The 25,030-nt window shown below is 42.5% G+C and overlaps 1 protein-coding gene across 1 annotated transcript in view; it reads right to left on the reverse strand.

Annotated features, from left to right (window-relative positions):
* unc5db (unc-5 netrin receptor Db) overlaps positions 1-21,241 on the reverse strand; it is a gene marked incomplete at both ends in the record, with an annotated part of 125,157 nt that extends 103,916 nt beyond the window's left edge. The window contains one exon of the mRNA XM_084456883.1: positions 21,160-21,241. Coding sequence (XP_084313009.1) covers positions 21,160-21,241 — 82 coding nt within the window. The remainder of the gene's footprint in view (positions 1-21,159) is intronic.
* Between the last annotated feature and the right edge of the window lie 3,789 nt (positions 21,242-25,030).

The raw sequence follows: 25,030 nt of genomic DNA on the forward strand, positions 1-25,030 counted from the left end.
CATGCATGTATTGCAAATTGTAGCCTACTGTTATGGTAAAGAAGGCATAATAGCATAGTGCCATTTAATGTATTTATTCCATTAAACCTCCATCCTCCTGGATGACTGTTTCCTTTTAATATTTAATAAACAGCTCTGGTCATATTTATCCAGTGAAGTGTGCACCATGCCCAATAACCTGTTAATTCCAGCTGTGTTCATATTTCAAAGACACCTATTCATCACTTGTATTTGGAATGCACAATCAATGGTCTTGCATTAATTATACTCTATCCAAATGAATATTAGCATAGGACATTATTGATATAGCTAAACAACAACGTGCCTATTAATCATGACAGCATTGTTGATGTTTATGTGTTCATTACATGAACGCCTCCCCTGCCGCCCCCACCTCTACCCAGTTCATACTGCTCCGTCTCCTTGTGCTCAAACGCAGGATACATTCTTGTTTAGCTATAGGGGTGACATTAAAAGTGTTTTACTGTTAAGAGTACTGATTTCTTGGATGTCATGAGGGATAGTTTGCTCTCAGAGAGGGAAAGTGTATTTCACATGCCCTGGGAAATAACAGGGCATCATCGGTGGACCCTGGTAGAATAGAAGGTGGCTCTTATCTCAGTGTCCTACTGTACTAGTAGGGGAGCCTATGTCATTTCGTGGTTTTGGAATGTTAATTATTGAAGACAGTTATTTTTCCATTCTTGGGGTTCCTTTAAAGACAAAAAAACATGTATTTTTTCTGTTGGATTTAGTGAAATTACAGCACTTTCTTGTAAATTCCCACACCCAGCACAAAAACAGCCATATCTCTGGCCTGGAGTGTCATATCGACTCAGGGTTTGGACGGTCATACTAACAACACTAGCTAACTAACTAAGCTAGCTAACATTACTGTATGTGGTATGTCATTATCATGTATGATCAAATGTATTAAAATCTATCTAGATAACTAAGCTAGCTAGTTAACATTACTGTAGCCTACTACAGTATGCAAATGTGTTTTTCATAGGATAAATCCAGGAAAATATCATTGAGATAAGGGTTAAGTTAGGGCTCAGGATAAAGGTTAGGTTTAACCATTATCCTAACTGTAACCTTAACCTTAAAATAACCCTAAAGTCAATGGTATTTTTCCGGATTCATCATTCTACAAAAAATATTCACATACAGTATGGTGTGTGTGTGTCATTCAAGACTATTATGTGAAATAATAGGCCTGCTATGAGTTATTATCATGTATCATCAAATTACTTTATAGTTAGTTACTTTATAGTAGGGCTATATATTGTAATTTAGTAAGCTTACAACTCTAGCTAGTTAACTAATTAGCTACAGATTATTTTGGGTCCACCTTTGGGAAAGTGTTGCTTCAAATTACTTATGCCTCATTAGTGATAAGAATTACACGTGACCATCCCAGTCTGACCTTCTATGTTTTTGTGTTGCAGATCTTATCCCACTATAGAGCAGTACCAAGATGGCACAGAAAGCAGGACTAGAGACAGATTTTAAAAGATGTATCCAGTGCCACTAGGAAGATAAGTATGGACTGGTGAAAGAACCATCACTGGAGAAATATTCAAAATTCCTTAATTTAGTCCATGAAATTGGACAATATGGATATGCTGATTATGCAGAGATCAGTAATCGACTCCAACTTTACAGTACAGAAGATCTGCAACAAAAGAAGGCATGTTGGCACAGGAATTTCTATGGATACACCTGCAACATTGTGCACCTGAGGTGTGAAGGTGAGAGTGAGCTTATTCAGAAAAGGCGTGTCTGACCACCTTCTACATAATAATCCCCTATTCAAGTTTGTGCGGCGCTACATGCGGATGGTGTCACTGATATACACCTTCATCCTTGCTAGCTGTGACAGCCTTTGGGAACTTCATCTTTCTTCCCTTGATGAGCTATGCAAATAAGTTTTTGCTCATGACAAGCAGAAGTATGCCAGACTGGTTCCACTCTATCTTGCAGAAATTAAGGCCCTGCAGACCACAGATCCAGACATACATCAAGAATTCATGGATGGAAACTTCACTGTCAATAAGAATAAGATACCATTCTGTGCCATTGGGGTGGATCATGCACTGGAGCATATCAATCGCATGATGTAGGTAACTGGAGGCCTTGTGGGTATTACTCATAATGCCAGTGCTAGAGAAAGATTCTTCCTGACAGCACCAGAGCTGAGTAGGCTTGTGGAAGAAGCACACCAAATGGCTAGAACACTAACAGCTACACGAAAGGAGCACCATGACCTGTCCATGGCTGTCTGGACAAGGCAGGAACAGAATGTCCTTCGACTGAAGGATATGATCGGGTCATCCTTGAATCCTATGGCGTACGATGGAAAAGACCTGCCAAATATCGTCACCAAGGTCGTGATGCCACCCCATATCCAGAAGGATGTCTGCAACCTAGAAGAGATTGGCTAGCAGAGGTATGTTGCTTTTGTGGAAGAGTGCATTAACATAAATTAAGTCAGTGTCTGGGCCAGAATGAAGAAGGCGCAACTGAAGATATGGAAGAGTGCAAGTAAAACAGTAAAGCACACGCTGGCTGACCAGGTGGTGGAAATGAAGGATGACAGATCACTGTTTGCTCGTATGCTGATCGTTGCTCGATCACAGTCAGAGATCAACCTGAAAGAAGCCATTGGCCAACACAAGTTCACCTCCCAACCACGTGCCCTCTTCACAATGACTGGTGACCTTGACCTCATGACCATACTCGAGGAGCTGCCCAACCAGAAGAGGACTGGTGATGAGGCTGACATTGATGAGCAACCACAGAATGCTACCACTGATGGTTGTCCCCTGCCGACGAAAAAGGTAATTGTCATAGATGGAATGGCAGTAGTACAGGGAATGGGAAAGCCACAATGGGTCAAAACACACAGCAAGAGCCATCAAAGTATTTGTTTGCCAGCTGTACGAGCCCAGGGCAGCTGTAGCTCAATTGGTAGAGCAGGTCGTTCAGTGATCGAAGGGTCAGTGGTTCGAATCCCAGCTCCAACTGTCTACATGTTGAAGTTCTCTTGAGCATGACACCTAACCCCAAATTGCTCCCAATGAGCAGGTTAGCACCTTGCATGGCAGCTACCACCATTGGTGTGTGAATGTGTGTGTGAATGGGTGAATGAGAGGCCATTCAGATCCTTCATCTTAAGTAACGGTCTTGCCGTCTCCCTGCTATGTAGTACAGTTAGTCCTTGGTTCTTTGTTTTTGCATTTCTCCTGAGTCTCGTCTCCCTGTTGTTTCTCCCAATTTCCTGTTTTGCGATGACTCCAGCTCCTGTGAATCGTCGCTCCTGTGTTCCTCACTCCTGGTGTCTCCTTGTTTCCCCCATGCCACGCCGTGAATTACCCCACAGACTGTCACACGCACATTGTCAAACACCCAAGTATCATGCCTACACATTAGAGTTAATACAACACATAGTTTAGTCACAGGACCGCTCTGTGCGCACAGAGTATAGTTACACACCCCACAAACACAGGACCGCTACGCACCATACACCATCACATGATTTGTTGGATCAATAAACGGCCTCCCAGCCATTAAACCATACCTCTGAGTCAATCTGCTATGGGATTGCTACAGTACATTGGTCATTTGGTCTGGGTCAGGACTGTAACATGTATCACTGGGCATGTTTAAACAGTGTACAAGTGTCAAGGCCAGAAATAATACTTCTAACCTTTATATTATTATGTTCCATTTTCAACAGTTTGAAACAATGACTTTCTGCAAACTTAATTTAATAATTTAATAAAACTAGTGATCCTGGTATTGTAACGAATTTCATTGCCTCGGGGTGTGATTTTCGCAACAACAATAAAAGTGCCAGAAAAAGGCCGCACCCAACAGAAACAGTCATATCTCGGGCTAGGAAGGTCGTATCAACCCACCGTTTTTTTCTAAGTATTTAGGGGATTTAGTAGCACTAATATGTCATTTGGTTTGCATCTCTAGCACCTTCACATACCGAGTTACAAGCAAAAGAAAAAGTATGTTCACTACACTCAGTACAAGACTTTACTGTTCATTTCACTGCCGTCAGTCCGGTGTAAAAACTCACTAGCTGAGATCCCCCAGAATATGAAGTCCAAACCGTGAGTCTATATGACACTCCAGGCCAGAGATATGGCTGTTTTTGTGCTGGGTGCAGTTGCTTTATGGCATTTTACAATAAAGTGCTGTAATTTCACTAAATCCCACAGAAAAAAATAACTGTTTTCAAGACTTAACATTCCAAAACCAGGACCAACAGAATTTGTGACATAGGCTCCCCTACTATACTCTAAAAACATGTCATTAAATCACCAGGAGTGGGTTGCACCAACTGGTCTTAAACTGGTCGTTTTAAGATAAGTCGGTCTTAACTTTCCTGGGCGTAATTTAAGACCGTTGCACCAGCTGGTCGTAAGCTAAATTTTCACTATGACCGGGCGTAAATTCTACGCCTACCCAAGAGCAGGCTTAAGTCTAAGCTTAGAACGTTTATGATCACATTTCCATAGAAACGCTGACGGTTAGGCTACTACAGTAGGACCCCACTTATCCGAACCCAACGGGACCGAAGGTCGTTCGTATTTCTGAAATGTCCGGATGACTGAAACTTATGTTAAAATGCACCAAATTCAATAAGTGGTATACTTCATATAGACTCATAATAGACCGATAAATACCCTTAATTATTTGTGAAAATGCATCAAAATTGCAATCAAATAGCCAACTAGCCTATAATAGGCCTACTTAGCCTAGAATAAAATAAACAAATTTCCACTTGAGTGCATGCTTTGATCAGATATAGTACTTTATTCTCAAATGAGGCTTACGCTGCATCGATAGGCTACTGTATTCGCAGAACAAAATGGTATAGCCTAAAAACAACCCAACATTAGAACAATTGGAGCAAATGATAATCAATCAATAAATAAATGAAATGACAGACGAGTTGCCGTGTCTTAGGCTATTGTAGCCTAAAAGAAAGTCTCTAAAACAACCGATGTAGGCTAGGCTGTAGGCTATTATTTATCAAATACAGTAGGCCTAGTAGGATAATCTACATGCTCACAACACGTCTGTGTTCCTGGAGTCCATTAACTGGGAACGAAAAATGACTCGATCCTCCTCTGCTTCAGGTTGCTGACGCGCTTTCTGGCTACCAAGGAATGCAGTTCTCGCAGCAGACTCGTTTGCGTTTTGCACTCGACATTAGAGTAAGAAAGAAATGAAACGTGACAGTAGGCTACAGCCTACAGGCAACATGTAGGTCTACATCCTGTTCTGTTTTTATTCACAGTAGGATACAGTACATGTTTATTATGACAGAATTAAATGCAAGTAGGCCTACAGTACTGTCATGAAAATCCCACCAGTAACCAGATAGCAGGCTCAAAAAAAAAAAAAAAAAGTTTTTTAAAGCCTGTCCGGTAGACTGTGAGGTTCGGATCTCTGAAGTTCGGATGAGTGGGGTCCTACTGTATTTGCAGTAGATGTAAATAGTGACACTTAGCCTATTATTTAAATAGTATTTTAATACGGTAGCGGTAGGTAGGTTTAGTGCAATGGCTCGTCTGATCCACCGCATTATTAATGACAGGGCATTTAGACGTCAACGCGTTGTTAGGGATCGGAGCAACCCGTTGGATGTCTATGATGACACTGAATTAATAGAGAGGTTCCGATTTTGTAGGAGAGACCTATCTACAGTATGGCTAAATCCGTAAATTGTGTTGTACCAGAAAATGCATTTTTCCACAAAATGCTATGGAATCTATGGAAAAATGTCAAATAACCGACATTTCTCAAAATTTAGATATCTTGTTTTGCGACCAAACTCTTCAACTGCTGGCCTACTCGGTCCACATAATTCCGAAAATCTCAGTCCACATTTAACAGCCATAACAGAACAAGACCAGGGGCCTCATTTATCATTGAGGTACGCCTTCTTTTACACGGTCTTTTTCGCGATTTCAGGCGTACGCCATTTGCCCCCCCCACATTGCGATTTATCAAGCCGAAAGGGCGGAAATTTAGTCGCCTTTCTCCGCGCTTTTGTACGACACCTCTCAAGTTGTCGTACCGAGTTACACGGTGTTCTACGCCCTCTTTGAACACAGGGGGAACTGGCGACGCAGGTGGTGCGTCGGTGAATTACTATGTTTGACGGAGAGAATAAGAGCGACAGTTCATGAACGCACAATCATGTAGGCTAATAGCCCAATTCAGCACCAACATATATCGCAATGCAAGATTAGACGTGTCCTCTAACCGGCTCATTCATGGTCCGATATGGATTTGTTCCCCAAACTGAACCTATGCGCTGTCCAAAATCTTTCCGCGCTATATGTCACACACCTAATGCAGGCACTCCATCAAACGGCAATAATTGACCAATTAGATTGTCATTAATATGTGATCATGTGGACCTGTTTGCTCTTTGGTAAGCATATAAATGACAGTCCTCCTGTGCGTAATGCGAGCCTAAATGAATCCGGCGCTACTCGGCCTACTGGCCGAGATAGAACTCCAAAGAGGTGACGGCGATGGCGACTGCACCCACATAAGGGCACCATCAGTGAATGAATACGTCTATGTGAATCGCTAAAATGTGCACACTAGAAATACCCAAATCATATGTGACATGCTCATCACAAGTGTAGTGGCACGGTGGCCTGGCTCCACGCATGACTCATTCATCCTGGCGCACAGCAGGGTAGGGGCTAGACTGGAGGCAGGCGCTGCGCGTGACGGCTGGCTTGTTGGTGTGTCCATAGCCAAGATACATATTCTTTGTCTTATTTACTTTTAATCTTTATTAGCATTTTCCATCCATACAACGACAATACAATAAAACATAAAAACCTACAATAACAGCTTATGGGTACATCCATCCATGCAGCTTTTTTTTCTTACTCAAATATGACAATTTTAATATTAGTGGTATCATCACACTTCCTTCTATAATCCATCCATTTTTCCCATCTCCCTTCAAACTTTCCTTCCTGCATCCTCAATGCATGCGTGAACCTCTCCCTAACATACATCTCCTCCACAACACCCAGCCACTGCTCCTTGGTTGGGCGTTCCACCTTATACCAAGCCCTCGTTATTGTCTTTTTACTAGCAACCAATAGTACTTTCACTAGGTATCTGTCCCCTCCTTGTACATCATCCCGTGTTATGTTTGCCAAGATATATATTCAAAGCTGATAAGAAGGTGGAGGTCGTGGCGCTGGAGGTGGAGGCTACAACTCGCGGGGGCACGACCGTCAGGTCAAGGACCACTGCAGACTCCCCCTCCTCTGAGTCCGACCCCACGTCAGAGTCTGGAGAAACAATTTCAATCATTTTCTTTGAGTTTGTCTGTGAACTTGATTATGCATTAAACATTTCATTGTGCAGCCATATTCATTTGATATGTTTTTCTGTTGGCAGTCAAATAAATGCTGTGATTTACCGGGTGATTTAGATGAGTCTTAATTTCCCAGAGGGGAAAATGTTTAATGTGTTCTAACATTATGAAGTGGTCATCTGCGTTATTGTTCCCTGTTTTTGGTCCTAATTTAATCATAGCCTACCACAGAATGTTTGCTTTCCTCACAGCCACATGTTACAGTATGTCCGTGTATGCCAAATCCTAGATGCACAAAATGTAGCTAAAGTAGGCTACTAAGCTGTAGGAGCAAACAGACAAAGGTAGGCTATTAATACCTTCCGAAGAGGATTGCCTTCCTCGCGTGGACCTCACCAACTAGCACATGCACCTCCGTCTCCGAGAAGTTCCTCTTCTTAGCTCTTCGTTCCATGTTTCAATGTCCCGCCTGGGTGCTCCACGCTACCTTTTTAAGCCGGTTCCTTCCGGGAAACCACGTTTGGCCACTCATGGTTTTGACCATATATGGTTGGATTAGGGCGTGGCGAGGGCGGAACACGGGGCGCGTGCGCGTACGCTCTCTTCCCCGCCAGTCTCGGATTTCTCGTGCAGAAAAGGGCGTACGACCTTTTTGATAGATCCGAAAAGCGTGTATATATTCTCGTCGTACGCTCGATTTCGCATTTTCCGCGTTTTCGTCGTACGCCCTCTTTTACACCGGAATTTACACGCTCTTTGATAAATGAGGCCCCAGGCTGCCAAGTCTTGATAAGCTTCAAACAACAGCAAATTCCTTGAATGTGGCGGAATAGATTGTGATTAAAGCAATACATCGCGATATTTGGACCTTTACAAACATGTATGGTGCTAATTCTCCAATTAGATTTACTAAAAGTAAGCGGAATCGTCCAGTCTACTCAGAAAAATAATACATTGACATTTATTACCTTTTAAAACTTGCGCCCCCGGGACGCAGCATTCAGTCGAAGTGCGCATGCGCAACGTTGTGCTTAAACAACACAGTAGTAGCTCACTATTCCGGCGTCTATGGATATCATGCGTTTTTTAGCTCAATGATATCATGGCGGAGGTGAGAAAACCGAAGCGAAACATCACGGAGGAAGCCAGAAAAAGAAAAAGACAATCTGATAACTTTACGACAGTACGACAGTGCACTTACTCGCAGAGCCTGTGGGGGCGCAGTTCTGAGAAAACCAGAGAAAACGCTATGTATTGCTTTAATGTGTGGGCTTTGTACTCAACCCATTATAGTACTGACCCTAAAGAACTCTGAGATCTCATCAGAACCATTATGAATATTAGAAAAAGGAAAAAGTCAAAAGTCAAAAGATGGAAGTGGGAGGATGCCTTCAGGGTTTGAAATAGTACAATAACTCAAAAGTGAAAAGATGGAAGTGGGAGGATGCCTTCAGGGTTTGAAATAGTACAATTACACAGCACTCTGCATCATGTTATGGGCCAGGCTGGTAGTCAGAGTAAATCAATACATGGCATCAAAGCTCAAAGTCCACTGCTCTCCACTACCTCCACATCCTCATCAAAACACACCAAAAAGACATGATATTACACAAGTAGACCTCTGTAGTTCTGTAATGAGAAGCCATAGCAAAATGCCGTAGCAAAATGGGGGATAACACTCTTTAGGTGCTGGGTCACTTTACAGCTGAGGGGCTCTGAGAAGATAACAGCAGCTGTCTTTGGGCATCAAGTCTTGTCAAGGTGTGTCTACCTCATTATCTTGTCCAAAACCCTGACTTGAAATATGCTGAAAGCGTCCGTGCTCCATGTAAACTGATGCCTGATGTCCCCGCCTTGCAGACAGGTTTTAAATGTGTTTTCATATTACTCTCCGTTCCACTGTAGCCAGCACCCTTGAGGCATTGTCTGATTCATCAGTTCACTTCAAACTCACAGTGAGCGATTTTATATGAAAAATTGAGGTTCTCATGGCTGCGGGGGAGCAGACAGACAGACAGCCACAAGGAGATCCACTATCAAACAAAAAGGCAATCAGGAACTCAGCAAGTCAGGAGAAGTTAACAGTTATCAGTACGGGAATTCATAAAATGTAGTAATATGAACTCGGATTAGACTTAATGAGATATGGATCAAACTGTAAAATTACCAAATTATGAAAAGCTGTAAACCTGGTTTCCAGCGGGTAACATAATGATGAGCTCTTGTACAGTATGTTCTTCTTGGCTTATAACCAATTTATGGGATATCAAATTCTATCAATCCAATCGTCAGAGTTACTGGCACCACTGATGTTTCCCTGCTCGTGAGCAGTTCCATCAGAATGTAATAAGAGCAAGTCTAATAGCATGTCTCAGTAGCTACCATGGGCCCAGCATCTCCCTTAAGCAGGCAGGGACTGCTGTGACTGGGACACTGCATTCTGTTCATCACAGCTCGCAGCACACATGGTCAGTGACATGGATCAACAGAGGACATCTGGACCCAAGGCCTCACAACAAGAGGCTAAAGAAACATCAGCTTGAGTAGGTGAGACTGTGTTAGGGTGAATTAACAAGCATGAATATGTTGAAGTCTATGGAGTCTGGTAACTTAGCTAGCTAGAATAACATTGCAGATTTGTGCAGGCACCATTGCAGTTGGTCCCATTTTTTGTCTGCATCCATGTCCTATGGTTTCGTCCCATGGTTTCATCCACGAGTGTCCTGAATGATGCGTTGTATGCCCACGACTTGCCTGCTAGTGACATGTAAATGGGATTGTGTCTGCAGAGACCAAGTTGCCGTTGGAGCCCACTCAGTATAGCCTACTTTGTTCTGCCGTTTGCTTTCCATGGTAACGGTCTGTCTGCTGCATCCTCTCCTTGAAAAAATTCCAACAATACACAATCTATTCTACTTAGGGGTAGATGTTCGCGAGCACAGCGTAAATGGCACCGTGGCTATTCTGCAGATTCATTTTACATTTGGATGTACCAAACATGCGGCTCATCACGCATTCAGCGCATGTCACCACCCCCAAACCGTATGCAGGGGTACTCAAATACAAATCCTAAAGGTCCACCTTTTTTTTTTACACTAATCCAAAGGTCCGTCTTTTAAGAAAAAAAAAATAATACAAATAAAAAATTATTTAAAAATGACATTACAATACAAAATCACATCACAATTGGGCCAGCTGGGGATCCAAAGAACCCAATATGAAAAACATGCAGAAGAACAGATGCTCTTCAGTCCGATCCCTGACCAAGACCTGGACTGAGCACTTGGACTTGGTCCCCGGGGGCCATGAGAGATGGCTGCCCACTGCTCCTGGCCGCCTCTGGAGGAAGACAGCTGGGATGGGATAAATGCAAGGAACAATTTCCAACAGCGACACCTGAAAATTGCATGCATGTGTGTGTGTGTGTTGTTTGTGCTATGTCGCCTCTCACTATGTGTGCAATGTGTCACTGTGTGGCTGAATAAAGACCCCCTCCCCCTCAGGTCCTGTAATTAATTAACCCCCCCCCCCCCCCAACCGGTTCACACACCCACCCATCAAAGGTGAATCAAACCATTGAAAATGAGGGCCTGCCCCTCAATTGTATTCCTGAGAAACGAAATAAAGGTTATCAATGAATGAATGAATGCATTTCAAGTCCTGTCTATTTTCTTGTCTCCTTCCTCTCCTGTCTTATCTCCTCACCTTGTAATAGAGAAATTCAAATCTATCTTTATTATTTCATGTCTGACCTGTATAACCATTATGTGGATGTGGGTTTGTGAGAACATTTTTACATGAACACTCTTCCTCTCTTCTCAACTTCCTGTCTCCTCACCTCCTGTCTTATCTCCTCAGCTCCTGTATGCTCTCCTCTTGTCTCCTCTCCTCTCTTCCTGTCTCCTCTCCTCACATCCTGTCTTATTTCCTCACCTTCTGTATCCCCTCCTCCTGTCCGATTTTATCCCGTTGATTTTTCTGGAAAGGTTGTTTCTTGACATATTAAGCACGTCGGTTTGGTGCTCATTGGAGGGAGGATAAAGGCATATTTTTCTGATCCATTCATCTGAATCGTCTATTTCCACTGTCGCAGTCCACAGTCTAATGCTTTGTGCAGAACTTTGGCTATCTCTTTGTAATTGACTGAATTATGAGGACTGTTGGTAACACTTTATTTGACGAGGTGTGCACGAGACTGACATGACACTGTCATAACGCTATCATGACACTGTTAGAACAATGACATGACACATGAAGAATCTTTATGAATATTTTTGACTGTCATTAAGTGTCATTCAGTCAATTATGTCAATTTTAATGCAACACTGACATTATGTGATATTGGTAACACATAATAATAAGTGCACACTATAAAGCATTTATTAAGTACTTAATTCATCATTTATAAAGTGTTATTCATTCATTATTACACATTAGTAAGCTCTTCATTAACACATTCATAAAGGTTTTATTCTTCATTAATAAGCAAATGTAAAAGTGTTTATTCCGTTTTTCATACAGTACATTATAAACAATGAATTTACCATTACGTATCATATCAATTACAAACAAGTTTTTCATGAGTTGTTTATGGTTTATCAGGTTGTTTATAAAGTGGAAGTTAATGATTGACAAACTATTTATACGTTTGTTGAGAAAGTAGCCTATGCTGAAGTGAACTTTCAGATTTATAGTATTTAGGCTACGAAATGCACAAGACCAGATAAGTAAAATGTGTTCAGCGGAATCAAATCAACACTTGTTTAATTATATAACATTTGAGATTTGCAATGTATGTACACGTGTAACAATTGAGAACATATGGTGATGTGAACTTTCGCAGGTTAGTTGATTCGCTAGGTTGATTCACTAGGTCGGTGGTTAGCGCATTTGCCTGCCCAGCTCAACATGCCGTTTTTATTTTTTTTATTTTTGTGTGTTGGCTGTAAGCCGACACACCAAGAAGAGGGAATCCTATTTGTCACTCCCTTCCTCTTTCTTGTCGTTGTTGACCTGCAGTTCTATGTTGCTACCACAAGAGGCAGTGGTCCCAGAACATCAAAACAAAAAGACTCCACAGATTTCCCAGGTCAGCGGTGGCCGAGTGGATAGTGTGCTGCCTATCACCGCAAAAGTTGTGAGTTCAATCCTTGGTGTGGACATACCAAGGTACCATGACATATTTTGTCACTGGATGTTGTAGAAGTTATGTAATGAGTGTGGGTCATATTTGTTAATTATAGACCCTTTTACAGCCTAGTCAGCACAAGTATGCGCGCGCATTCTTGAAACAGTAGCAGAGGAAGACAGACGAAATCGCCATTATTAAGCGTACGGACTGGACTGAGGAAATCATCAGAAATGACCGCGTTTGCGGTGCCCATTTTATATCAGGTAAGTTATTTTGACTACATGGTTTCACTGCAATGTCTGGTTGAAATGTAGCCCTTCTCAGTCACGTTGTCGCATTCCACTCACTCATGGCAGATAACAGTCTTTTGAAAGTTAAGTTTCATGTTTATCTGACAAATATGAGCGCCTCTCCTAACTAGGCCGACACCGATTTATTTTGACGTGAATGGACCAGCAGAGGACTGTTGTCTGGCATGAGCGAGCGGAATGCGACAACGGGACTGAGAAGCGCTAGTTGAAATGTAGAGTAATATCTTTAGTAAACAGTAACCCATAACCTGGCTGCACGCTAAGCTAAAGCCCAATGATAGCTAGCTAACGTTAGCTAGTGCTAGCTAACACGCTAGCTAGTGTTAGCTACCTAACTCAAGGCCTGAGGAGTTGGAGATACTGTGCACGTTCTCTCAAAGTGCTTTAGCTATGGTTAGCTACTACAAGCTAGCTAGTCCTTATCACCAACACTTGCCCCACAACGTACGTAGCTAAACTATTCACACAGCAAGCAACGTCAGCTGACTGGGACTGTCTCGTGAGTAGAATAACCAGTGTTGTGAAATACATTTTACAACTGGTCAGTTGATATGTTGCACAGCAATCGAGCAGGACAATATCATTAGGGCTAGGTTAGGTAGCTAGCAAAGTCAGCTTGCCCAGCTGGTATGGTTATAGGCTCATTCCTATGGGATAGCTTAGTATTTTGTGATTTAGCAATGGGTTGACTAATCACTAGATCAATATTTTCAGTTGGGAATAGAACTACAACACCACCTGTGCTGTGGCACCAGGAATCTGCTCTGACCACTGTTTTTATTCACCACCATAGCATGTTAGTATGCAGATCAAATGTACTGTATGTCTACATGACACAAAAAAAATATATAAATGTTATTTTTGGCCAATATTTTAATGCACTATTTTAATGCTAATTTTAATAATCTCCCTTCTGTTCTGTTGCAGCTTTGATGCTTGGATGCCTGGTGTGGTTAAACATACAGACATGCACATTAAAAGTAGCCATAAGTTGTTATTTTGCATGTGCTCTCAGTACATGTGGTTGTGACCATCTTTGTAAAGAAGAGAGGCATGTAATGCACATGTATACAGTAGTACAGAGTCAGTTGTCTATTGTATAGACAAGGTGTTCAATTGCTCAAGTGTTGTCAGGTGTTGATTCAAGTGATAGTGTACAGTAGTGCAGAGTCAGTTGTCCATTGTATAGACGAGGTGTTCAATTGCTCAAGTGTTGTCAGGTGTTGGTTCGAGTGTACAGTGGTGCAGAGTCAGTTGTTTATAGTACTCTGGTTGTACTATACATAGGCCCTCACTCTCATTATAACAATGGCACACATGCCACCCCCTGGACCAACAAGTAAACACGTGACACCTTGCACCTTGTCTATACAATAGACAACTGACTCTGTACTACTGTATACATGTGCATTACATGCCTCTCTTCTTACACTTCTCTGCCTACACTTAGGATACTTAGCTAAGAACCATTTTAATTACAATTTACTTCTAAGGGCAAATACTTTACTTTCACATCAATATAATATCAAGATCCTAGTAGATGTCAAAATAACCCACTGTGTCCTGGGTCTACTTATTCACCACCTAAAGGGAAGTGCAAAACAGCAAGTCATGACCTTTATCCAGAAACAAAAGTTGAACCCATTGCAGCAAAATAGCTAACATTACAGGAATCATCAGTGTAACTGCTTTAGCCACTGACCGCTACCATTAATGTTATGGAAGCTGCTGCTTGTTGTTGTGAGCCCATGAGCTAACTGGCTATCCCGCTCTTATTGTGCTGGATTAGCATTGGAAGAATTGGAACTGATGTATCCAGGTGACAAGACCCATCTTTATGTATCAGATATTACCGTCCTACCAGTCCCGCACAGAAACAAGCCAGCCAACACACATAAGCCAGGCTTGACCTGGCCTGGTTTTTTCCCGTTAACCATTGAGAAAGTATCAGGATGACTGTAGTGACCTGACTGCTGCCATTCCTTCCAGAATTTCTAACAAGCTAACTGGATTACACCTGCTTTTCAAAGGCAGGTACATTTTGCCACAAAACAAATGTGCGCTTTACCCAGCAATTTTCAATTTGCATTTCCTCACCCATTTTTGTGTAAAATTTCCACATTTCCCTCAACCTACCCATGAATAAATATGCATGAGTAGGAAAAAAGGAACTCCTGCGGCAGGAAATTCAGCCGTGTGCGGTCTGTTTGTACATACAGTATCATGCCATGTTTTAGCCACACAACAAAATTACACCTCAAATGGGCTCTATCATGTTAGTACATCTGCCCCCTTAGTGTTCATCTGTTATGGCCTTCACATACTACTAACATGTCCCCCAACCTGTACATCTAAAACTGTGCCTTCAAATGCATACCCACCTTTTCAAGTCCACTAAGCTCCATATTGTCCACACAATACAAACCCCCAAGTCAATGCAGCAGAAATAACAATGTTGGTTGAAGGGGAGTTTCATATGGTGGCCTATAACAGAGATTTACTGAGGAACCACACTCAATCAAAAGGCCATTTGTTTGAGATAGTCAAATATAGATTTCAGCCACGCGTCATACATCAACATGACATGTTTTTCGATAATAATATTGGATTCTCTCCGACTGGATGAAAGATGAGGTCTTTCTTTTTAACTGACATATGTGTAACTACATGTGGGCTTATGGCCAGATTCAGGTCAGATTTTTGTACCTACTGTACCGCCGGCCTCGCTGCCTGGGACAGGACGGAGGGGGAGAAAGGGAATGCAGTCTGCAGAGCGCACACTTTAGAAACAGTTAAGAGAATGTTTGAATGCAAGTAAAACAAAATAAAACCAGGCCAGGTCCACTCCAGGGAGTGGTAGGACGGTGATGTTTGATAAATAAAGATGGGTCTGGTCACCTGGACACATCAGTTCCAATGCTTCCAATGCTAATCCAGCACAATAAGAGCGGGATAGCCAGTTAGCTCATGAGCTCACAACAACTAGCAGCAGCTTCCATAACATTAATGGTAGCGGTCAGTGGCTAAAGCAGTTACACTGATGATAACATAAAGTCATCCCCACCAGGAACCCCGGTCTCCTGGGTGGGAGTCCAATGCTCTCACCACTACTCTACTTGTGCAGTGGAGATCGGCGGGCGGCTGGTGGGTTTTGGTGTCCTTCTTCCAGTCCCTAGTGTGGGTTGGGGTTAGAATATGGGTTGGGACAGGATCTGATCTATAAGGCAAGGGGTAAAGGTTGGAGTGAAAGGATGAACATGTGGAGGTTTGGGGTATAGTCCTATAAAGTCATCCCCACCGGGTCTTCAACCCCAGTCTCCAGAGTGGGAGTCCAATGCTCTCACCACTACTCTACTTGTGCAGTGGAGATCGGCAGGTTGATTTTGGTGTCCTTCTTGATTTTGGTGTGCTGGGACTACTGCCTCTTGTGGTGCCAACAGAGAAATGCAGGCCAACATTGTCCGCAGTAACGGAGGGAGGGAGTGATAACCGGACGAACGCTATACTAGGTGCGCTGGCTTACAGCCACGCACAAAAAAGCATCAATACATTAAGCTCATTTCTCCATCACCACTTAAAGCTGTGCCAGTCAACAGTCAGTCTAATGAATAATAACCAATGAAGCACGCACGCGTAGCTTTTTGGGGGGTGCGCTTTCAAAGCATGCCCTGATGGGTTTCACAACACCAGAAGGGCGCTGAGCATTGGCATTTATATGTAAAAACATACAGGAAAACTATAGTAGTTACTGATGTTTTTTTTTAAACACATCAACAAAGGCCAATAATTTGAGAGCAAGCGATATTTAGGCCGAAACAACCAAGCTTTTAGGGACACACTAAATAAACTACAGAGCCATTATATGACAACAATGGCCAAGCACCACGAAGAGAATGACAGGACGATAAAATACACCCCCTTAGGGCACAGCACTCAATAGCCTACTCCCCTACTTCAGTAATCAGTGTTTAGACTACTACTAGCCTACTAGGCTACTAGCCCTATTAGCCCACCGCTCCAGGAAGCAAAGTTTACGCTCTTGAGTGCTGATTAAATTTAGGCAAAGCAAAACGCACAGCCATAACAACTGGTAATTAATCACAAAAGACCTACCTTATATCGTAACCCAAACTCGTTTAATCCACTTCATTTGGGAATCAACTTTAAACAAATACTCAAGATCTCCGTTTTCCATGTTCATTGATGCTAGCTAGATGTAGATAGATGTGGGTAATGTGATTAACAGGTGACTTGAATGAGTTTTGATTGGATAAACCGTCCCAATGTTAAAATGTCAATGGGAATTCCAATATAAGCACTTTGAGAACTGGCTTTCCCTACGCCCACTTTTAAGCATTTTGACAAATGACAGATTAGGTTACATTTCGACTGATGACGACATTATTTGAGGTTTTGTATGTGTGGGTTAATTTGATTGGTTGATTTTTCATTCAGTCTTGATTTCCGTAAGCCAGAATCATTTTACCTGGCCTACAATGTTAAGTGAATGACGAGCTAGTAAGACAGCTGTCAACAGACCGTAACGTGGACTGTATTTTTATGAGGACTGTAGGGGGAGACAGAGCACTACCAAAACGCGGATGAAAATGAAGCGATATGGCAGAATACAAGACGCATTTAAGTTAAAAACAGTCTGAAAGTAGATTTTCGTGCCCTCTTTCACTGAAAGAAGGCGCAAAAAAACAAGTTTTATTTGGATTTGTATGGGTAAGCCAGGCTTACCCTGTCTTATAGGAGCAATCGCCACTGATATACAGTGTAAGAACACAGTGTTAAGCTCATAAATGTCACTTTGTTTTGACTGTTTTTGAGCTGAGGGCGTACTGTAAAGAAACCATGCAAGCACAAGGTTACATGATACAAGGGCCTCAGACCTTGGTTTAATTAGTCCCTGAAGGGCCAAGAATCTCAGGCTCCAACAGAAGCCTCTCCCAATCTCTAGTGTCCTTGGCTCTGTGCTCTCTTTTTTCTGTTTCACGATGGAGAGGTGTTCACGAATTTGAATTGGACACTTTGACAGTGTTCCCCTTTAAGAGACTGCTCCAGAGGGTCCTTGGAGGTGTGTTTACTCCTTCTCTGAAAATCAAAGTTCAAGCACGTCTTGTAGATACAGGCAATGTACTGTACCTCTCCAGTATAGCGTAGGTAATATGATGGTCTTTGTGCTCCATTCTGACATCTACAGTAGCTAGCACTGTAGGCAACCCTGCCAAATGAAGACGTAGGGGTCCAAGACCACCAGTGATTGAATCTGCTGACTGAGATGGATGAATGTATACTCTGTGCTTTGTACATGATACAGCACAGTGACTGAGGGGGGCCTCGTCACCTTGTCCTGATTGCTCTTCCATCAGATAAAGTGGATGAAAAGCAACCACAGCAGGCACTATGGATAGATTAGCCCTTCACAACTCTGGTATTGGAGAATGGCATTCAAAACAATGCTTTTGTTCAGCCTGAAGCAATGTCTACTGTACATTGATTGTTTTTTCCAGAGACTATCAAAATTGGTAGTGAGAGGTGGAAATAGTTCACAAAAATGTGGTGTAATTTGAAACGTATTATCAAACTAGGTTATCCGAAAGCATAACAGCTAGATGGTTAAATATCAGTTTGATGGAAAAGTGCATTATAGCCACATAAAGTATGGAGCCTACAGTAAAAAGCAGAGAATGGGTGTAAACCAATGTACAGGCACTCTTACAATGAATGACACAGAAATGAATAAATGTAAAGGTAGTAATTGTGACACAAAAATTATTAATTTCTATATATATATATCTGTTAAGTCTCCAAATGTCAGCAATTCAGCAAAAAGACTGGAGCTGGTCCAGCAGGGAAAGGGACTTTGCTTTTATTACCATCATTATTACTATATATCACTTTTGAATGTACAGCCATTTGGTTTCATTTAAATGTAAATCGGGGCACTGAACTGCACACGCTGACACACCCGGCAGAGTGATGATTCATTCCAGGACTGCAAAGAAAATATCACAGCCAGGGATAAGGAACAAGGGAGAATAAAAGAGTTGACCTTCGCCTGTTTCATGGAGGGCCTCTACACAGCCAAATGAAAACCTTGAGATTTTACTAGAACAAAAAAAAAGGAAAGTAGTGATCATTTTAGCCATCATAGTTTTCTACACTTCAACCTACTGTACGTCTCAATCCTACTCAAGACACTAAAAGGAGAGATGCATGATCAGCATCTTGGGGTCAAAGGTGAATTGAAGTATGGAGCAGTTTGACGAGTGTCCTGTCAAATGTCTGAAGGATGGGGAAAAGGGAGGATAAGGGAGAGTTAAGCATCTCCTGGCATACGGCAGTGGCTGAAGACCTTGGCTTATTTGACAGCAATCTGTGTTGAAGAAGTAGCACAATTACTGTATGTTTTTGTGTACATCTAAAAATCTAAAAATGAGAGCCTTGCAAAAAAATATATCGCTGACAAGAATCTATGATAAGGCTCATCTACAATCAACAATCTAGTGGTAATATACACATGCTGAATGTTAGTCATCACTATCATCGTTATGTAATACACAAACAAATACGGTTTTAGATTACACTGCAGCTGAATTATAAATGTGCTAATTCATAATGTCATTAAAAGGGAATGCATTAAATATTTCATAAACTGAAATCTAATACTGCTTGGTTGTTCACCAACACAATGACAATCCGTTCAGGAAAAATAAACCACACTTTAAGTGGCATCATAAACCAAAGCAACATTTCTGGACATCTCCAACATCAAGTATGACATGGCACAATATCACACACTGTAAAATCCACATTGGATGATAATGAGGCTATAGGAAAAACAAGACTGCACTGTGTTCAAGCTGTAGGTCTCCCTTAGCCTCCCATCCTAGAGTGCAAGATTGACACTGTGAAGGCAATTAAGGCAAGATTGATACTGTGAAGCACACACACACACACACACACTGGGTGGACACGACTGAAAAGCCTTTTAAAGTTTCCACTGGGTCTTCTCGGTTTGCTCCTGAGCATTGCTGCACAGGTGAAACCTCAGTTCATGAACCCTCGCATGATTCTCATTCCCGGAGAATGGTCTGTGCACATCACCATTGAATTGAGCTGCAGTCTGTTGTGTGGTGGCGGGGTAGGGTCCCAGAGCTTGTAAGGCTACATCATTTGTGCTGTTTGGTTGATAGAGTCAACCTTGTGAGGCGATGTTCGTGCGACGCCTGTTTTCATGTGCATGCCCTCTGGGACTAATGTGTCACACGCAAAGGGCAAAAAGGAAAGTCTTTATAACTATTCAGACCTATTACAGTGGACCAGAGGAATAATTTCTTTTTAAATAAAACAAATGCATGCTCATCCTCACGTACACTTTCAAGGTAAAACTGTGGTTTATAACCTGATGACAGGTAGGCAAAATGTGAGACAATAAGCATTGGCTGACAAGCCAAGAACTGCAGTGTCCATGACCTGAAACTGAAGCACCACTAACGGTATATAGGCTACTAACATAAACTGTTGTAGGCTACACACGGTACTGTGGCAAACGTCAGAAGCTACCGGAGCCTACAGAAATTATTGGATAATTAAATTGTCTAATTATATTTTAAAACGTCCTATTTGAGCAAAATCGCAGTGTTTTGTCAAATGTAGGCTATCTATGGTGAGAATGTGTCTCAAAGAAAATTGTTCTAAATGTTCTGAACACCACATCTAATTGCAGTTTTTTTTAATTAATGATTTTACAATAAACAAGATCATTTGTGATTTCCAACACTGTATTCAGTCCTTCTCGTTGAAGCATTCCGTTATTATCTAGTTGAAGCATTCCAGAGATGAGAGCGGTGCGCCTGTTGCATTGACGTTAGCCTATAGAGGCGGATTGCTCCTATGGGACTAATGGCAAGACAGACTCTGAAAGGCTGATCATTTAGAAACGTAATCATTAGGCAGTTAACTTCGGGAAGGGCAAACAGAACTCAGCAGGCTAGTAATGAAGTCCATAAAAGTGGTTCCAAATCTAATGTAGGCTAGGCTATGGCATTCGGGTAGACCTCAGCAAATTGCAACGAAGGAGTGATGCATCTTTAGCCCAGGTAATAAAACCGAAGACGTGGGGTGATGCGAATGACACTTATAGCATATTCCTACCACAGGTATTAAAACTAGGTCTCCTACATAATGTCTTCAGAAACACAATATGAAGATGGGTCAGCCATCCGTAACGGCGTCAGCACACTTCTCTAATCCCTGTGACAAATCATACAGTTCTGAACGGATAGAGTGAGGATGAGGTATGAGGTTTGAGGTAGGCTACAGCCTAATTTTACCTTTAGAAGTCGTGCTTGTAGTGCAATACACGAGGAACACGAAGCCCATGGAAAGGTACCGTCCTTTCGCGAGCGCACCCATACCGTATACTGTAGCTGCCTGCTTCACTTTCCATGGGTTCCACGCCCGCTTCACTTTCCATGGGTTCCACGCCCGCTTCACTTTCCATGGGTTCCACGCGGGGGGAATTCTCCCCGTTTTCACCCCCTTGCGAGTCCTGACAGAGTGACAGTAACAGGTTCCTTCGTAGTTAGGAAACGCCACTGGACAGTCTCTTTCGCTGACTGGTATGAACCTTGCACCGATACATGGATAGAAAGCATCTTCTCCTCACTTTCTAACGGTCTGCGGTCTTCGCAGGGAAGACGCTCGTACTTTCTCAACACCTCATGCTGCTCAGTATGAGAGCGATGTGAGCCAATGGCACCGCGCAATGGACGCGCGGGGAGGAGACAGAGTTACACGTAGACTACCCACACAGTGTGAAAAGCTTCCCAAGCTTCTTCGATCATTTTAAAGCAGAAAATATGAAGGCTATATCACTTACATTCGTTTCTTAAGATTTTTGTGACCTTCAGCCGACCCCCTTTTAATACAGAAGCCTATCAATTAATCTGGAAATCTCACAATGAAGGTCCTCTGGTATCTTAGTTTTTGCTTCACAATGGTTCACCATATAATTACTGTAGATTATCTACGAAAGTGAAAACAAGATCAAGATGCTTTTCAGATCGACATAGATCTTATGTAAGAGAGTCATAGCCAGAGGACAGTGAAGATTTTGATCAGTGATCTGACAACTGCATCTTTGGATTGGTTGATATGCTTTATGCTCAGGATACAACAAGAAAAGAAAAAAATGGCAGTGCATTGCTGCTCTTAGATCTATGTCTGCATGCATTGCTGCTCCTCAGATAGATGTTAACAATATGCACCTGTGTGCATGCGAATCAGCGGAGAATAGACCAAATCCCTGAGCAGTATGACATTGCTTTCCGACACTGGATTCCTCTATTTATGTCCCTCACAGCCTTTTTGTGAAAGAGGTGCAGTATACTATTTATCAATGGTGGTTGCAGTTAGAAATTGATTGGACATCGTAATAGGCCTATATCTATTTTCTGGCTGCTATGGGTGCAAGGTCGCTTGAAAACTCCTGCATACATAAATGTCACAGTCAGTTCCAGTCAAATCTATTGAGTTTCTCATGAGGAGCCGGAGCGTCCCATGGGGATAAACCTTACGTTCTTCAAGAGAACTCCATAAACAAGCCATTCGTGAGTGTGGGATAGCTGGGCAGCCTGGGGGCTTTGTCTGTTGGAATATTACTGTAGCTACCGGGGGGATGCTGTAACAGATGAGCTGGCCCTCACATGCATACAGATGTGAAGTGTGTCTGTGTGTGTGTGCGTGTGTGTATTCCCATTGTGGACCGCAGTATGTAAATGGTCCCTTATACACTGCACTCTAACTCTTATTCCTGTATTTTATTTTTCCTGCATTTTGTTTGAAATGTCCTTTTTTTTGCATTTCGTTTTATATGACCTTTTATGTGTTTTTTGTACTTTGTCTTGATGCGTTTCATGTCTCATTTAAAGCACTTTGAATTGCCTGGTTGCTGAAATGTGCTATGCAAATAAACTTGCCTTGCCTTCTCCTAAGGACTGAAAAAGAGGTGCATTTTGAAATGCCTCACAGGAGACATGCCATGTACCAAGACCTCAACCATCATCCCCGTCCCCCCAAAAAACAAGAATCCCAGGACTTAATGACTACAGATCTGTCGCCCTGACCTCTGTGGTAATGAAGACTTTTGAGCACCTTGTATCGTCCCACCTCAAAACCATCACGGCCCTACTCCTGAACCGCCTGCAGTTCACCTACAGAAACAACCGGTCTGGGGACGATGCAGTAAACATGACCCTCCACTGTATCCTTCAGCACCTGGACTGTGCAGGAAGCTAAGCCAGGATCCTGTTAGTGGACTTCAGCTCTGCCTTCCTCCCCAGCCTATCTGGAGGACAGCTCTCCCAAGTGCACGTGCCTGACTCCACCTGCAAGTGGATCACCAACTTCCTGTCGGACAGGAAGCAGCATGTGAATCTGGGGAAACACGTCTCTGACTCCTGGACCATCAGCACAGTTCCCCCCAAGGCTACATCCTTTCCCCTCTACTCCCTATATACTGTAGGAACAGCTGCACCTCCAGTCACCAGTCAGTCAAGTTCCTGAAGTTTGCTGATGACACCACCCTGATGGGGATGAGTCTACCTACAGGTGGGAGACTGACCATCTGTTGTCCTGGTGCGGCCAAAACAACCTGGAGCTCAGCGCTCTAAAGACAGTGGAAATGGGTGTGGACTTCCGGAATAACCTATCCCCCACCCCCCCCCTGGGTGACTCCCCAGTGGACTCTGTGGAGTCCTTCCGCTTCCTGGGCACCATCATCTCCCAGGACCTCAAGTGGGAGCTGAACATCAGCTCCCTCACCAAGAAGGCCAAACAGAGGATGTACTTCCTGAGGTAGCTGAAGAAGTTCAATCTGCCAAAGCCAATGATGGTACACTTCTGCACTGCCATCATTGAGTCCATACTCACCTCCTCTATCACCATCTGGTACGCTGCTGCCACTGCCAAGGACAAGTGCAGACTGTGTGTCATGCACTCTGCTGAGAGGGTGATTGGCTGCAACCTGCCATCCCTCCAGGAACTGTGTGCAAGAAAGATTGTGGTCAACCAGTCCCACACTGGTAACAAACTCTTTGAAACACTCCCCTCCGGCAGGAGGCTGTGGATCATCAGGACCAAAAAGGCACAAAAACAGTTTCTATATTGTACATTTTGGTAGGTTGTATTGCATATAGTATCACTTTGTTATTGTATTTTTTGCACTGTCCTGTTCTTGCACTATGTTTATTATTATTAGTTGCCATGCACCAACAGCAAATTCCTCATAGGCACAAGCCTATAAAATAAGAATCTGAAAACAAACAATTCAGGGCCATATACAGTGTACAGTGTATCTAGGTGACTTTATCAGGTTATCTCTTTAAATGGAACCTAGAAATGAATTACACCTACAGTATCTCAAGAGTGTACTGTCTGTCAAAAGTGTTATATGGACCGTTGTATATGATATAAATAACCTTATAACAGGGCTTGTAAAGCTAAATACCAAACTACTCCCTAAGGTAAAGTGTTAAAGCTCAATGAGATTTTTATGGTTCAATATTCACCATTACTTGCTATTAGATTATGAATTGGCTTTAGCAAGACCTCTAAAATAATTTTCATGACATGAGACTGCATGAGACCCTGTGAATTTATTATTTTAGAATTTCGGTGTACTGGCTAGTACACTGGCAGGAAATCTTGTGGTGGAAACGGAAGTGACACGTGACACGTTTTGTGTGTCACAATATCAGGAAGACAACAAACACTTTGCCCCGCAAAACGAAATCTACAGGCACATAAAAGAAAGAAGACCGGTATTTACCTGCGTTGAAGCTATCTTTCCAGAAGCTATCTTTCCAGAAAGTAGCTACAATCTTCCAATCCAGTCTGCGCCACGTGAGTTTGTTATCATTTTCCCCCATCATTACAGCGAGTGAGTGGGGGATTGTGGGAAGTGTGCCGATTTTATCACGACCAGAGGGGCTGCCAAAGTGCCAAGTTATCTCATGTAGCTTTAATTTACAGTTCTACTGTAAGTTGTATTTGGGGCTTCATGAACTCACATGAAACCATGCAGGTTTACTTTATAATATAATTATTTTTCATACAATGACTTGAATTGTTGTTGTTGAAGGTTCATAATGAATTCCCATTGTCTACCTGTAGCCGAGGTTACAAATATAGAAATCCTATATT

This window comes from Borostomias antarcticus, assembly GCF_949987555.1.
Source record: "Borostomias antarcticus genome assembly, chromosome: 23".
In the NCBI taxonomy this organism is placed as follows: domain Eukaryota; kingdom Metazoa; phylum Chordata; class Actinopteri; order Stomiiformes; family Stomiidae; genus Borostomias; species Borostomias antarcticus.